This window comes from Hoplias malabaricus, chromosome X2 (assembly GCF_029633855.1).
Source record: "Hoplias malabaricus isolate fHopMal1 chromosome X2, fHopMal1.hap1, whole genome shotgun sequence".
In the NCBI taxonomy this organism is placed as follows: Eukaryota; Metazoa; Chordata; class Actinopteri; order Characiformes; family Erythrinidae; genus Hoplias; species Hoplias malabaricus.
Genome location: NC_089819.1, coordinates 18,511,427 through 18,527,494, shown reverse-complemented (window position 1 = coordinate 18,527,494; position 16,068 = coordinate 18,511,427). Strand labels below are relative to the sequence as shown.

The 16,068-nt window shown below is 38.7% G+C and overlaps 1 protein-coding gene across 3 annotated transcripts in view; it reads right to left on the bottom strand.

The window, feature by feature from the left end:
* LOC136676360 (potassium channel subfamily T member 1-like) overlaps positions 1 to 16,068 on the bottom strand; it is a 101,025-nt gene that overhangs the window by 37,413 nt on the left and 47,544 nt on the right. For all 3 annotated transcript variants that reach the window (XM_066653308.1, XM_066653309.1, XM_066653310.1), the window contains exons 4-6: positions 4,208 to 4,287; positions 2,293 to 2,398; positions 788 to 868 (exon numbers count right to left, since the gene is read on the bottom strand). In XM_066653308.1, the coding sequence (XP_066509405.1) occupies positions 788 to 868; positions 2,293 to 2,398; positions 4,208 to 4,287 (267 nt within the window). The remainder of the gene's footprint in view (positions 1 to 787; positions 869 to 2,292; positions 2,399 to 4,207; positions 4,288 to 16,068) is intronic.

Below are 16,068 nucleotides of genomic sequence, written 5' to 3'. Positions count from 1 at the left end.
GCACAAAATGTGCTCTATTTCCATGACAACTTTGTTAGCTACATGGGTAGCATTTATAGAAATTGTTGTTATTAACCCTAGTGCATAGCTGTTAGTATTTTGCATATAATTAGCCTACAAACAAGATATTTTTAAAGAAGCACTTCTTATTTTTATTTATTTATTTATTTGTTTGTTTGTTTGTTTGTTTTTGGTTCAGGGGCTCCTCATTGTGTAATTAATTTTTGGAGCACTGTACTGAAATCAACAGGCAGAGGGTAGGGGTTTGTTTTCTACACGCGTCTAAACGTTACCTAGTGCAAGTTCTGCAGTGTTGAGCCTGGAGTAGCTACGACAGAGGCTCTATTCTTCCTATTACAGGTTAGTGAAGCCTCCCAGTGATTTTGAAGTTGTAATTTAAAGTTAAATATTATGTATGTGTTCCTTTCAATGTAATAACACACTATATTTACATATTTAACAGACAGGTGCACTCCTTTTTCATTTAAAGCCACATAACACCTACATAAGCTTTAATGACAAGATATAGACCTGCATAAAATTTAAGAAACCCTTATTCCAAAAGGTAGCAGCTTTCATAAAAACATTAGACAATATGTATGTAGGTTTATGTCAGTTGCTATGAAAGGTTTATGTATATATCTGTCTCCAAAAAGCTGGGATGTTGTATTTAATGTAAATTAAAACAGTATGCGATGATGGGCAGATCATTTAAACAATTCATTTAAATCTAGGCTTTTGACATCAGTGAAAATATCTGTAATCTGGTGATGTTTTTGCTGCTCACCAGTTGATCTGGGTGGGATCTGCTGTCTGATTTGGACATATTTTACTGCAGAGTGCGTCTGTGACGTTGGAGCAGTGTTTCCTGTAAACACAACATGGGACAGAAACTTTTAGTTCTGCTTAAATTCTGCACGTCCTAACACATTTACTACAAGCAGGGCCATGCAGCAGGGATTCTGGTTTCTATGGCAACATGAGAGCACTTCCATCTTTTGACAGTTGCTAGCAGCATGTGTACTGTAATAGCACGCTTCTGCATTTCATTCCTTCAGTCTCTCTGTCTCTGTTTCTTTGTCTCTCTCTCTCTCTCTCTCTCTCTCTATCTCCATCTCTAACACACACACACACACACACACACACACGGAGCAAAAACACAGAGGGCCTGATGTACTGAGATTTTTGCTGCAAATTCAGACATCAATTGGATTCTGTGTGTTGTGCAAGACAGTGCCACATTAGCCAAGCATGTACAGGGTGGGCCATTTATATGGATACACCTTAATAAAACAGGAATGGTTGGTGATTTTGAAGTCGATCATTTTGGATGCAACTTTTGTTTTTTCAATGGGAAGAGGGTAATGTGACACATCAAACTTATTGGGAAATTCACAAGAAAAACAATGGTTTTAACATAACTTTATTCTTTCATGAGTTATTTGCAAGTTTCTAACCACTTATAAAATGTGTTCAAAGTGCTGCCCATTGTGTTGGATTGTCAATGTAACCCTTTTCTCCCACTCTTCACACAGTGATAGCAACACCACAGGAGAAACGCTAGCACAGACTTCCGGTATCCCTAGTTTCAGGTCATAAACCTCAAAAAGTGTGTTTAGAAAGTGAGGTGTGAGATGGAGGCGAAAGTCTTGAAAATGTGTTAAAAAATGTATGTTAACTAGACTAACAAATTATATGTCCAGCAGTTGTAAAAAGACTATAATTAGTGAATTCTGCTGCATTAAAACACACCCATTGTGGACAGATAGCTTGTACAATCTCCAGAGAAAAGTATAAAGTAAATGTGTTACAGTGTGGAATACTTAAGTGGGTAGAGGCCCTGAAATGGTGGGATGTTTAGATTTTATTCTGCGGCTGGGTGGATTTACTTTATGATCTTGTCAGTTGCTTGTTCAGTAGCCAATAATTGATTGATACCTGTTTATGAAACCATTTATTTTAGACTCCTGATATAAATAACCATGCTCTTGTTTACAGGTTTTGATTTCTTGGTTATGGAATCAGTTTTCTTTGGTTCTTAAAACATTTGTACTCATGGCTGCTCCATACATCTGGCCCTGAGTGCTCTTTTGCCCCTAAAACCTTTAGTGTTTACTATTAAATTTAAAAAAAGAGAAATGGACTGTTTGGCCTCAGGGCGGCCTATAGCCTCATTTTCTCTATTATAAAACTATATACACTTTTTAAAGCAGTTCACTGACGTTCAGATTGTTTTAATTCTATTTAGCTCTTAAGCACAGTGAGAGAACAGAGTGTGTGAGGTCCACTCACCGTACACATGTGGCTTGAGTAGTGGGGTCATCAAGGGACACTCGCAGAATGTAAAGGAGACACGTTAACAGTTTCAAGGAGAGGTTGAAAAGGCGTATTCTGAGGCCTGAAAGACAAAGGGAAAGATGTAGTATGTTTTACAGTGTCTAGTAATAAACTGCATCCAAAACAAATGTGCAACAAGACAACATTCTGAGGTGAATATATTAAAAGTCTTCTAGGAGTTTCTTGTCCTAGTTTTACAGAAGAACAAAAGTCAACTTGCCACCAACTACACATTTCTCCAAAATTTTATTGACAAACTGAGTGTACAAGTGTTAAAGTGAAAGATTCTTCAGTGAAAACTTAACAGGTTTAAAGAGGATATATTTCAATTGAGCTTCAAGACACAACACAACCCAGTCTCTTTTTGCTGAGCTGATTATGTCAAATATTACGGAAAAAATGAGCTGTTCTGATGTTGCTCTGCTTCCTTCGTCAAGTGCAGAGACTTTTGAATTTTCCCAGATTCTCGTCTAAGTGTCTCCAAACAAAGCATTGGACCCATGTTTATTTGAGATCGCAAAGACAAAGTTAAAAGGAGTAAAACAGACAAATTATGTGTAGAATTAAGAATACAGAGTAAAAACAGTGAAGACTAGACTGTAGAAGAAAGAGAACCATGAGAAAATAACTAAAATCCAGAGGTTCTGCTCTCTGCTCCTCACTTCTGGGCTCTGGTCATTTTGAACAGTGCTGTTTAGACAAAGGGAGAACAGGGTGGTGTTGCATGATCCTTGAAGTATTTTGAACAAAGCCCCAGATCTGTGTTCACTTGTGAAAAAGGGAAATAATAATGTCCCCTTTAAAGAAATATTAACACAGTTCTTCATTAAGCTGTTTGGGGTTATTATCTGTGCTCTGCCATGTGTCCACTCTCACAACAGCTGCTGTTAAAAACAGAACATGAAAAATAAACTTGAGAAAATCGAAATAATTCAAAGAGAGTTTTATATAAAACCAAACCTTTCCATGGCACATAAGAGCTGTGCAGTCTGACTTTTCTGACTTTTTATTTCTTAAGAAATGCTAGATGGAGGGTTATATTCCCTGCTTTTCCTCTTTGCTGGTACACCGTGAGAATAAAGGCAGTGAAACCCTCTGGGCCTTTAGTGAAGTGAATGTGCAGAGGGGCCAATTTAATTTCCCCTCAATAGCTGTGAATCTCCAAATCTCTTTAATGCTCTTACTGCGGGTCCTATCTGTCAAATCAGACTGTGCTTAAATGTATGCTTATCAACAGTGAATGCTTAAAGGGAGAACGCCATGAAGGTGGCTAGTTGTGGATTGTTTAATGACCACTACTGTGTATTGAACAGTATTGAATCTGACACTGTGTTCAGTTGCCCAGAGACAGGTGGACTGATAAATGCTGGAAGAAGCAGGCATTGTTCGTGGCATTTGAGCAGCTCTGGCAGGGGTTGGGGGCGTCTGCTGGAGAGGCACTGAGCTATGGAATAAATGACAGACCTGACTTCTATATTAATCACAACCCCTACCCATTAATTATAGTGAGCCCAGAAGAAAGGAACAGCAGAAAACAGAAAAGACCACACACATAGACATTCACAAATACACACACACACATATATATTATGCACCCACACTTACACACACACCAGCCACTTCACTGACTTAAGATGTCAGCAACTATATGACAAAATGAATCCCTATAACCACCTTGTGCCCTTGGATTCACAACAGCCCACCCTTGTTTTGCTAGAATTCATAAGGTGGACACTTTGCAGCGATAAAGTCAATAACAAAGTCAATAACAGCCATGAGCATTTATTAGAGACTCCATCAGTGCAGTGGTATTGGATTCTTCTTAACAGCCATTTGTAATGGAATAAGCTCAGAAGGAGGTTACACTTACTTGACCTTTGGTTTTTGATGAAGAAGAGCTTCAGCCTCTCTTTAAACGTGTTTTCATTCACATAGAACTCCACCTGCACCCTGTGAGGACAAACAAACACCACTCAGTCATTTTCCCCGACACATATACACAGATTTTAATGTAATGAGACCTGTCACTACTGATTGTATCGGTATAGGAATGAAGAGCTTTTAAAAACTCCTCTAAACTCCAACAGATCTTACTGGAATAAATGTAAACCAGGAATGTCTTTAATATCTTTATCCTGGGGCAATAAAAAAGCTTATAAATATGCTTCAAGTGGGCCCAGGCCGTGCAGTAAGAAGATTAAAAGGATTAAATGCCCCCCCCTTCAGTCATCAATTAAACCTCGAAAATCCAATCTCTGTTCATAAGAATTACATACAATTTATTCCACAAAAAAAGCCTAATGCCTTAAAAGTAGTTTAGATGTAACTTTACTCCTTTACTTTCATTCAGTGTTCACTGATCTCCACCCAGTCATCCACTGCCAACTTGCAGGTAGAAAGCTGATTGGCTCCTTAAGGTTATGAGGTAAGAAACCCTGGCCCTCTGAATCTGCCCATTTCAGAGTATTTTTAGAACACTGAAATTTGAAAGTTGTTATTTGTATCATATAAACAACACCATAACAGACACGTTCACGCAATAAAAAACTCGCTTTTTACAGGAGGGTGACGTCTGGTGCTTATCACCACCCCTGTGAATAAATCTGTATGTTTCTCTAGAACACAATCAATCACATCAACCTCTTTCAATATTTACATCTCTCATAATATTCAAGACTGAAATTCACTTCACCAATTGTTTTGGCATTTTACACTCAGCCAACTGGGTGTTTCGTTTTCTTTGAAAAAGTACATGTTAAATGCATAGCCCCACTACATATTTTTGAGTGTGACTCATAATCACTTTAATTGTAATATCTCTGTAAATCAGAATAAGAAAAATACATATAGTGCCATGTCACAGCAGCAGAATCAGATTAAACATGGTGCAACATTTCAGCCAGTGCCTCTTTAAAAGAGAAGAAAAGACTGAAGAGTGGAACATTTCATACGTTAACAAAGTTGATTCAGTTCTGGAGGCCTTCCTCTACTGTACACACTCAACACTCAGCACTCACTCTCTCTTTGTTTCCACTCATAATATAATAGACATAATTGCATAATATCACAGCTAATGCTCTATCTGCAAACTCTCAGCTGAGCAGACACTGAGCTAAGGAAAAAAAAAACCCTGAGAGGAATAAAACCTAATGGACCTTTTATGTGAGTGTGATAAGGCTCAGAAAGAGACACTGACTATGCTGAGCCTACTGGCATTGAGCAGCTGAGCATAGCTGCTGTTGTGTAATTACCAAGAAAGAGCTGCGTTAGATGAAATCACTGATGTACTCTATGTGATACACAGAGATTAAATGAATGTCTCCTTGAAAAACACTAGGATTCACGCATGCTCTTTTAAAATGCAGAATGATGCGTATTATACGGTGCTTAGGTGAGAACACCAAACACAGGAACTAAGAAAACATGCTGCAAATTCAGAAACACTGCTAAGGAATTCACACCACAATAAAGTGGATGCATTAAGAGGGTGGAATGCTTATTTACCCTAGAATCAGGAACTACAACAGAACGCCAAAGGTTTGTGGACAACAACTTAACCAACATTCTCAGTGCTGCAGTGACACTGACGTGGGAGTGTTAGTGTTAGTGTGTGTTGTGCTGGTACGAGTGGATCAGATACAGCAGTGCTGCTGGAGTATTTAAAACCATCAGTGTCACTGAGGATAGTGGACTGAGAATAGACCACCAACCAAAAATATCCAGCCAACAGCGTCCTGCGTCCACTGATGAAGCACCACCAACGCAAGGATGATCAACGCAAACTGTGCAGCTACTGTCTCTGACTTTACACCTACAGAGTGGACCAAAGGGGTAGGTATGTCTAACAGAGTGGAGAGTGAGTGGACACGGAGATCCAAACTCAAGCAGCTGCAGGCGTTACTGTCACATACTCACTCACTCACTCATTAACTTACTCACTCATTTACTTACTCACTCACTCATTAACTTACTCACTCATTATCTTACTCACTCACTCATTTACTTACTCACTCTCTCATTAACTTACTCACTCATTTACTTACTCACCCACTCATTAACTTACTCACTCATTATCTTACTCACTCACTTACTCATTAACTTACTCACTCATTCATTAACTTAATCACTAATTAACTTACTCACTCACTCATTAACTTACTCACTAACTTACTCACTCACTCACTCACTCACTCATTAACATACTCACTCACTCATGAGCTTACTCACTCACTCACTCATTAACTTACTCGCTCACTCATTAACTCACTCGCTCACTCACTCATTAACTCACTCACTCATTAACTTACTCACTCACTCACTCATTTACTTACTCACTCACTCATTAACTTACTCACTCACTCACTCATTAACTTACTCACTCACTCACTCATTTACTTACTCACTCACTCACTCATTAACTTACTCACTCTTTCACTCACTCACTCATTAACTTACTCACTCACTCACTCATTTACTTACTCACTCACTCACTCACCCATTAACTCATTCACTCACTCACTCACTCACTCACTCACTCTCTCACTCATTAACTTACTCACTCACTCATTTACTTACTCACTCACTCACTCATTAACTTACTCACTCTTTCACTCACTCACTCATTAACTTACTCACTCACTCACTCATTTACTTACTCACTCACTCACTCACCCATTAACTCATTCACTCACTCACTCACTCACTCTCTCACTCATTAACTTACTCACTCACTCACTCATTACATGTCAAGAGATTTGTGGACACCAGATCAGCCAACTTTCTTATGAAATGAAGATACCGCTTTAATAACAATTAATAAATTATTGCATTTAACAGGGATTTTGTCACTCTTTGCTGCAGTAACAGCCTCTGCTTGTCTGTGTAGTCTTTACACTACATGTTGGAACAAAGCTGTAAGGGTCTGATTGTATTTAGTCATGAAAAATCCGTTAGAAAAGCACAGAAGTGGAGTGATAAGTTTTAAAACACAAGGACCACCCCAAATCATTCTAAACGTAAGGGATAGAGACCCATTACTCCAGAGAATTCAAGTAAATTGTTCCCAAAACATTTGTGCTGGTATTTTCTTTAAAGTGCAACTCACATGAGATAAATAAACAAAGGGTTCTGTAGTCCCTGAATGAACCGGTTCATTCTCAGTACAGAGAAGGTGCCACCACACAGCGGCAGAGTCTCTAATACATCCAGACCACTATGAAGTCAATAATATGTATGCGTTCAGTATAATATCTGCTCATGTAACATGAAGAAGAATCACGGGAGAAAAGACAGCTCTTTTTAGACCAGTCAGAGAGGTTACAGCCAGTTGTGCTCCATGTATGAGAAACACTACAGCAGCTTTCTGTGGTTTCAGCATAAATATTTCAGCTGATAATGTGTCTTTGGTTGAATGGTCAGTACAGTGTGCTATGGTCTTGTGCTTTTATTTTTAATGGGCACTGTATTATTGTGGGATCGAGAGTGTGCTTGTAACATAGAGAATGTATAAAGTGCCCTGCTCAGCTATGTTCATGCTTCTCACCTCATACATTATAGTAATTTATTGTGATAGAATCATAGAGAACATGCCCTGTAGCTCTGCAAATCAGATCAGTGGGACACTATGTACAAACACAGGCTTTCTAAGAAAATGCTAGAAAGATAAAATCATTGTGGGGTTATCCATTATGCATGCAGTGATGAGAACACTGAATAAAGATAAAATTGTGTGTATTCTGCATAAAAATGATGAATAATGAATAATTCATGTGGATGTTATTACACTACTGGGTTTAATTTTAAAAGCTGCAGTTAAAAATAAAAACAAAAAAGTATATATATGTGGTGTGTGCGCCTATGACCTAATAGCTTGAGGAATATGGTGGACAAGACTCTAATTACTACCATGAGAGAGAGAGAGAGAGAGAGAGAGAGAGAGATTTCTTCTGAAACTATGGGTTCTTCTGAAATCAATGAGGCAAGGATGAGTCTTTTGATTTAAATGTGTATTAGTTTAGTCATATAAATATTGTTTCTTTAATTTGAGTTTGAGTCGATTACAACTAATCCACGAGTTAAAAAGACTAATTTTAATCTGTATTTTATAGTTTTACTATTTTAGTTGTAATATTTTACAACTTTTTGTTGTAATTTTCTGTTTTCAAATCAGAAATAAAGCAGTTTTTAACGTTATTGTTTAAAAAAAAGTAAAAACAAAACATTGTCATAGTTCTCATCTTCAAATTATTATTCAACAAATATCAATATATTCAAATGATTGTCAAAAAACAAACAAACAAACAAAAAAACACAATATGTATATCAGAACAGAAAGATGGTCAGCAAATGTGGTAGATGCCAGTCCTGGAAGAAATGTCCATTTCACAGCACTTACAGTCAGGCAGTCTACAATCGATCGTGTCTTGAATCAACACCAGCTGAGTGAGGATGAAACAACAATATCATGTTTCATTTGAGTGCAAATCAAGTGCTGTCCCCTATGAATATATCTTCACTGACGAGGCAGGGTCCAACCTGCAGAGGACCGGGGCAGGGAGGAACATCACTGGCAACTGTGCCATTGACAAAATGCCTAGGGCACGTGGTGGAAATGTCACCATGTGCACTGCTAAAGGTCAGTGTGGGGGTCATTCAACACCATGCAGAACCTGGTCCCTATTACACTATAACATTCCTAGACCAACCTGGAAACGTGCCATCATCCTCCAACAGGAAGAGGAAGGTACCATTCCACGAGGCCACTCTGCTCAACGACACACATTTTGTAGCGCTGCACCTTCCAGCATATTCCCCATTTCTAAATCCAATAGAGAAACTTTTCTCAGCATGACAGTGGAAAGTGTTCAAAGGCAGACACCACAAGCGTGTGGCACTGCTCCAGGCAATGGAGGAGGCATGTGATGATATCCATGCAGAAGGGTGCCAGGGATGTATCCTCCATACCAGGCATTTTTCCCCCACTGCTTTGGCCAGGGAGGAGAGAACATCACAGTCGATGTGGATGAGGTCCTCTGGCTTTACCAGCATCAGCAGGCAGGATGCAGAGTGATCTGTTTCATTGTGTTTTACTTATTCTTTTTAAATATATATTTCATTATATTCTATTTCAGCTGAAAACTTCTTACTGCAGTGAATGAAAATCTATTTTGTTAACCTTAGCATTGATTTCCAATGTAGTGTTTCTCGTTGATCTTACTATGGCTGTGACGACATCCATTTTAGGGCTTAGAATCTTCAGTCAGCGTTAACCACATCTTAGTGGAGGTGTTCCAATTTCTGGTACGAAGCTGACAAAAAGAACTGTGGTTCTGCCACGCTTAGTTGTGAGTGTTAGGTTGCTATAATGTGACAAGCTGTTTTAGGTTTCATTCATACAAGAATTGTACAAACCTGAATAGAGATGGATTACATTATTAAAGGCTGGAGAGCAAACATATCGGCAGTGTGAAGCGTTTCCTTTATTGATAGCCTAAATTTATCCTCAAAATAAATAATACAATCTCAAAATTCAATCCTGAACACGTACCCTACAAAGTAATATCCAAATATCCAAATATTTGGGGCCAACCCTAGTTATTACCCAGATGAGTTGTGATACATACTTAGAAAAATAAGTAACATTTCTGCTGCATAATATAGTACTGTAAATGCAAAAAAACACATTTGCATTTGTGCAAATGTAACATGGCCTCAAAGATCCGAAACATAAATGATAGTAAACACTTCTGATAGTAGTGTTTATGTGTTTATTTAATGCTCTGTGAGAGATATGACCGCATATGATAGTTTCATGTGTTCTTCATGCATTGTTCTGGTGGAAGAATCAGGTATGGGAAGAGAGAACTTGGGTTTGAGCGCTGATTTTCATTTTAAAAGAGAGTTTTCTCTTCAAGTTTTGAGGAAATGAGTGTTTAAACATTTGTAAACTTGTAAACAAGTGTCTTATATATATATTTGTCATTATAACCATATACAGCGTATACAGTACAAATCGAAATAAAACACCCTTCCTCCAGGACCAAGGTGCTATGAAATACGACTCGCCTGCTAAACACTACATAAAATACACCAGTACAAACGTGTAACAGTGCAAGACTGAGTAACAATAACAAGCAACAGTAAATACTAGAGAGAGGAAATCATGTAGTTTAGACCCATCACAATTCACAGTGAGAGTAATGTTAGTGAAATGAAATGCAGTGTACTATATTCACATTGTTAGAGGGAACAAATATGTGAGCTTGGTACACTAGTGTAAATAGTAATTTAGCAGCAGATGGAATAGCAGTTGATCGTCAGTTTCAGAAGCTGTTGCACAGTCTGTATGTGAGGGCCCGAATCCGACTCATTTTTCCATATGGTAGGAGGGTGAAAAGTGAGTGTGAAGGGTGTGTGAGTGGTGTGTCCCAAAAAAGAGCATAAAATAAAGAAACATGTGAACTGCAATATATTTAATTGCATATAACACTATACAGTGTCAACCATTTGTTCTTCAAGAGACTGAACCAGCATCTTCCAAATACATACAATCATGGCCTCCTCATGGATTTTATTTCCAACATTCCCTAAACACAGTGAAAACAAACCAGGATTATTTTTCGACACAGCAGGACAAACCTCATGTCTCTGTGTCACTCAGTACGGTATAAATGCTACAGCAGTGGGTACTGTACGTCTACAGTTGATGAGCTTTTTCAAATGGTACTCTGTTGGTTTTTATAATTGTATCTGCTTGTGTTTCACGATACAGTCAATTGTTCAAAGACTCACATTGTTGTTCACTTCAAAACATACTGTATACTCCAATAAATCACAGCTATATTTCACAAAGTCAAATTGCTTTATTCCGACTGACGATATGAACCAACGAGAGTCAGAGTTATGGCTCATTTATGGCACTGGCCAGTTTTGTGTCCTGGATGGTGGCTAACAGTCATGAGCCGGGCTTGACTTGGGTTATGGCATGTGTTTTGTTTGAGCCAGATGTGGGCTAGATGTAGATTTGACCCAGAGAGAGAGAGAGAGAAAGAGAAAGAGAGAGATTTCCCATTTTCCTGCTCTCTGTCACTATGGTGATGGCATTAAAAACCATGCAGCGGTGGCACATATAAACATTCCACAGTAGCAACACTACTACAGCACATAATCTCAGCCTGTTTTACATTAAAGGTCATTTTAAAAAACACAAAACACAATGAGTAAAACTGCACAGACCAATCAGAATGCATCGATCTGATGGTGGAGATTCACCTTTTTAAACCGCCATTAGGAACAGCATTTTTTTTAATCAGCATCAGGAATGGAAAATGTGAGGAAGCAATATCATTTCATTCATTCATTCATTATCTGTAAGCGCTTATCCAGTTCAGGGTCGTGGTGGGTCCAGAGCCTACCTGGAATCATGAGGCGCAAGGCAGGAATACATATCAAGATTTTTATTCGATATTTATATAAAGCTTCACCCTGTGAACAGTGTGTTCCTGCCTTGCACCCAGTGATTCCGGGTAGGCTCCGGGCCCACCCCGACCCTGAACTGGATAAGTGGTTACAGACAATGAATGAGTGAATGAATGTATACAGCTTCTATGCTTTATAATAGACTTTTTTATTTTTACACCACCAGAGTTCTTCGAAGTTAGTTGCAAGTCTAAGTAACAGCCGACCGCAAACATAACATTTACAAAGACATCTTTTGGCTGCCGAGCATGTGCCTGGGCCATGCAGCTAGGATCCACTGACATCACAACACCTGATTTAAAAAAAACACGACCCCGAAATGTCTATCACATCTTGTCATCAGATGTTAATGAAAATCAAAAGAACACAGGATTAACTACAGGTCATATTTCAGTCACAGATTGTACTTTTACTAAATACTCATTGAAGTATACAATGATTTCTGGGCAAAAAATTTGATTATAAACCTTTTTTATTGCTCATAATGCACTGTTAGGTTTTTGTATCCAGTGTCTTTTTAAGCTCATATTATTCAATGCTAAACTAATCAAATCAAATCAAAACCAGTCGAGGTGAAATTTGAGAGTTCAGGAGGAAAGTTTACTAAATCACAACTGAAATGTGAGGCTGGCACTTTACAACACTGCTAATCACCAGACTTCACACACACCAACACACACAGCCGTTACAGCATCACTGCTGATCTGCCAATCTCTCAAAGCTCCAGCCAGTCTTCAGCTCCATCTGTCAAAGTAGCAGGAACAACACATGTGAAACGCACACTGAACTCTAGCTCTCGACAACATGGAGGCCGGATCTGGTCAAAATAAGCCACAAATGAGCCAGAAATGAGCCGCATACAAGCTGCAAATATTAATATTTGGCGATAGGGGAAGACTAAATAAAGCTGAAGCAGCTAGCTATCAAAAAACTCTTAATTCTTTCCAACAGGAGGCAGGTGTGTATCTGGACAGGTCTAAAATCACCAGAGTACCACTGAGATTGGTGAAATGCTGTAGTCATTTCTCAGAGGAGGAAAAACGGACATGTCTCATACATAAGGCAAAAATATCACAGTAGAGCAGCTGTCTAAGAGGACAAGACCCCAGGATCCTCAAGTCAATCCCATCTGAATAAGACTGAAGTACATGGAGTCAAGATCCCGTCAAAACAAGCCAGAAACATGCTAAAGACAAGCCAATAACAGGTCAAAAGTGACAGAGTCAAAACACCTTGGCTTTTATCTGCTACTGCTACTCACAGGTAACACTGGGTTTTCTCAATTTAGCTCAGTATCCTCAAAAAACCCTTCGTCTGATGACAACAGCTCTTTGTATATCTCCATCCCACCCACACAAGGCTGAGAAACACCAGGCAGATACAGTGCAGGCTCTATAAATAGTGTTAGGGACATGAATATTGAAGCTGTGGAGCACTCTCCCATCAGCAAGCGCACGTCAACCTACTTTAGCCTTAGAGCTGAGGAAAAAAGAGAGTTAGCGCTGAAGGGTGACGCTAGCTGAGCCTACGCTGTCATTAAAGAACAGAATCTATTGTACTCTGGCTTCAATTCGAGCCAACGGCAGCACTTTGCCATTGAAAGCAATAATTACAGCAAAGTATTCATACTTTAATGACACTTCAAACTTCAAACTAGCTCTCTTGGCACGGTCTGAATACCTGCGCACTGTTAGTCACTGGGTGAAGGTGCTCTTTTGCACTCTTAAAAACAAAACAGTGCCTAACACACTTCTTTGGAGCAAATCCATTGAAAAAAGTGCACTTGTAATTTCCTATTCAGTGGAGGGTTCTTTTTTTAATTATTTTGGTAAATGAAATGCAGAACTGTGCACAAAACTACTCATATATAAATATTTATTAACCACAGGTTACTCCCTTTTCTATGAGAGTCAGATATAAAGTAATTCACTTGCATAAAGAAGGGAAAATCCAACAAGTAATACAGCATGATTCTCCAGGAGCTCTATTCAGACACATTTCACTCGCACTCACTCGATCTTTAATGGAGTTTGTACTAGGATACTAACAGAATAAAGCCAGTGTAAAGTCCTGGGCAAAAGAATACAAGATGTTTGTATTCCCACTTACAGCCTCTCTGGGTAAACTCCACGATATTTCTGGGTTGCCGTGGATGTGTGAAAGGGGATAGAGAAAGAAACGAGGGCAGTCATGCAGTTGATATGAGCAGTACTATGTAGCTGTAATAGAGGAATCAGAAGACCACTCACACTACAGATGTGATGAGGCCTAATGTGTCCCAGATCACCTCCGAGGGGGTTTTTCAGTGATGAATTAGTGTGTTTCTGAGAGCCACTGAAACCCTGCTCACACTTGCACTTAGTGCTAGCCACTTATGCCCCAATCACCCAGGACATGCATTTGAGAGTCATAGGAAAGAAGCCCACAAGTGTTTCTGTCCTTCCTGCCCCTGTCAGAAGAATCCATAACCCTATGGTTCTGAATGGATAAGGAGCTTTCAAGAAGTAAGAACAGGAAATAGACAACAAAGAGAAAAAATAAACAAATCAAGAAAAGAGGCTGGCAATTTCAGAGTAACGGTTTCAAAATGGCCTCCCCAGAGCCCTGTGTTCAGCATTATCTGGATCAGTAGAAGCAGAAAATGTCCTTGTAGATTCCTTTGATTCTTTCTGAAAAAAAGAAATCTATAATAAATTAGAAAATTGGAAAAAGAAATAAGCAACACTTTTATATGAATATTTATGTATATTTGTTAGATATTTTAGAGGCTTCTGTGTAATTTCTGTAAAACGTACAGTGTTTTCTGCTTTTTCCACACACTGAAAATGAATAACTTATATTTAATGGCCACTTTGAGTGGGAATTAAATAAATGATGTGGTCTCTGATTTTGCACGGTGCTACACACATGGGTTAAGGAGCTATTTTATAAAGTAAAATAAATGTAAAGATTTTAAAACAATTAATGTTCTATCTAGAACCACACATCCAGGCCAAGAACCACATACATTGGTGATTATGGAGCGTGACTGTACAATAATGTTTTTCATAAAGCAACATCCAGCAACACATTACTTAAAATCCTACACGTTCATCTATAATTGAATGCATGCAGATGCAGCTGAGAGGTTTTCTCACATTTCCCAAGCTGTGAGATTGCGTGATAGGGCGAGTATAAAATACATACATATTAATGTCCTTTAAAGACTGGAACACCCCCCACACAAGCTGTTGAGTGGTTGAAAGCAGTGGATGACTTCCTTATGAAATGCTACAAAAGCAATGCCAAACTTTACCGTTAAAATTAATGATCGAATGGAATGTTTATGGGAACGCATTTTACATATATATTGATGTTGGGCACATCACTAGACACTGAACAGTCTTAACTGCATCCAATAACACTGTATAGAACTGTCCCACACAATGCATGCCCAAACACATGGGAATGAGGAGGAACTGGGGACACAATTCAGGAAGAGGGATATGAGGACAGTAGGTACTTAAACAACACAACAAACACCCCTCCTGGAATGTAACACATTCATGTCTACAGGACCAAACAATTCAAATCAGATTAGTGGCTCAATCACACAGTAGCAGTTTTAGAAAAAAGAACCTGAACCAACATCTTCTACAGAACAGATCAGACAGTCTGACCCACGTCAGTCAATATTGTCTTTGAAACAGTCAAAATGATCAAAGACAAGACCGATTCTAGTCTAGTAATCTAGAACACAATGTAGCAACTCTCTAAAGGCAGCTTTCTAATGTACATTTCTACAGAATCTGTTTTCTAAGATGGCAGTGTGGTACTGAATTATTTTGTAAATTCTGGAGACTCTGGAGTTTTGTAAGAGGTGGATTCAGTGAACCAGTAGGTTGTTGATATGCGTGGAGCTATAGGTAAAGTGGATGTAGAGGTTTGTCTGACAGTCTATAAACTAGCTATAGCTACACTGTCTACACAGAGGCAAAGATTAATATGTCGCTAATGCTGCTACATTAAAAAAACCTCTCTCATTATTTACAATCACAAAAAGAAAGAAAATGTTTTGCCATACAATTAACATTAACAATAAGCTCTGATAAACATAAGGATGGAGACAAAGCCATAGTGAGAATAGGTATAGTTTATACTGGGTGTAGTGCAGAAAGGAGCAAGGTAACAGTCCGTATTTGGGCTTAGTTTGTGATGAGATGCAGGGGGTGGACACTCACACTCAGCCCCTCAATACCACTCAAAACATTCATT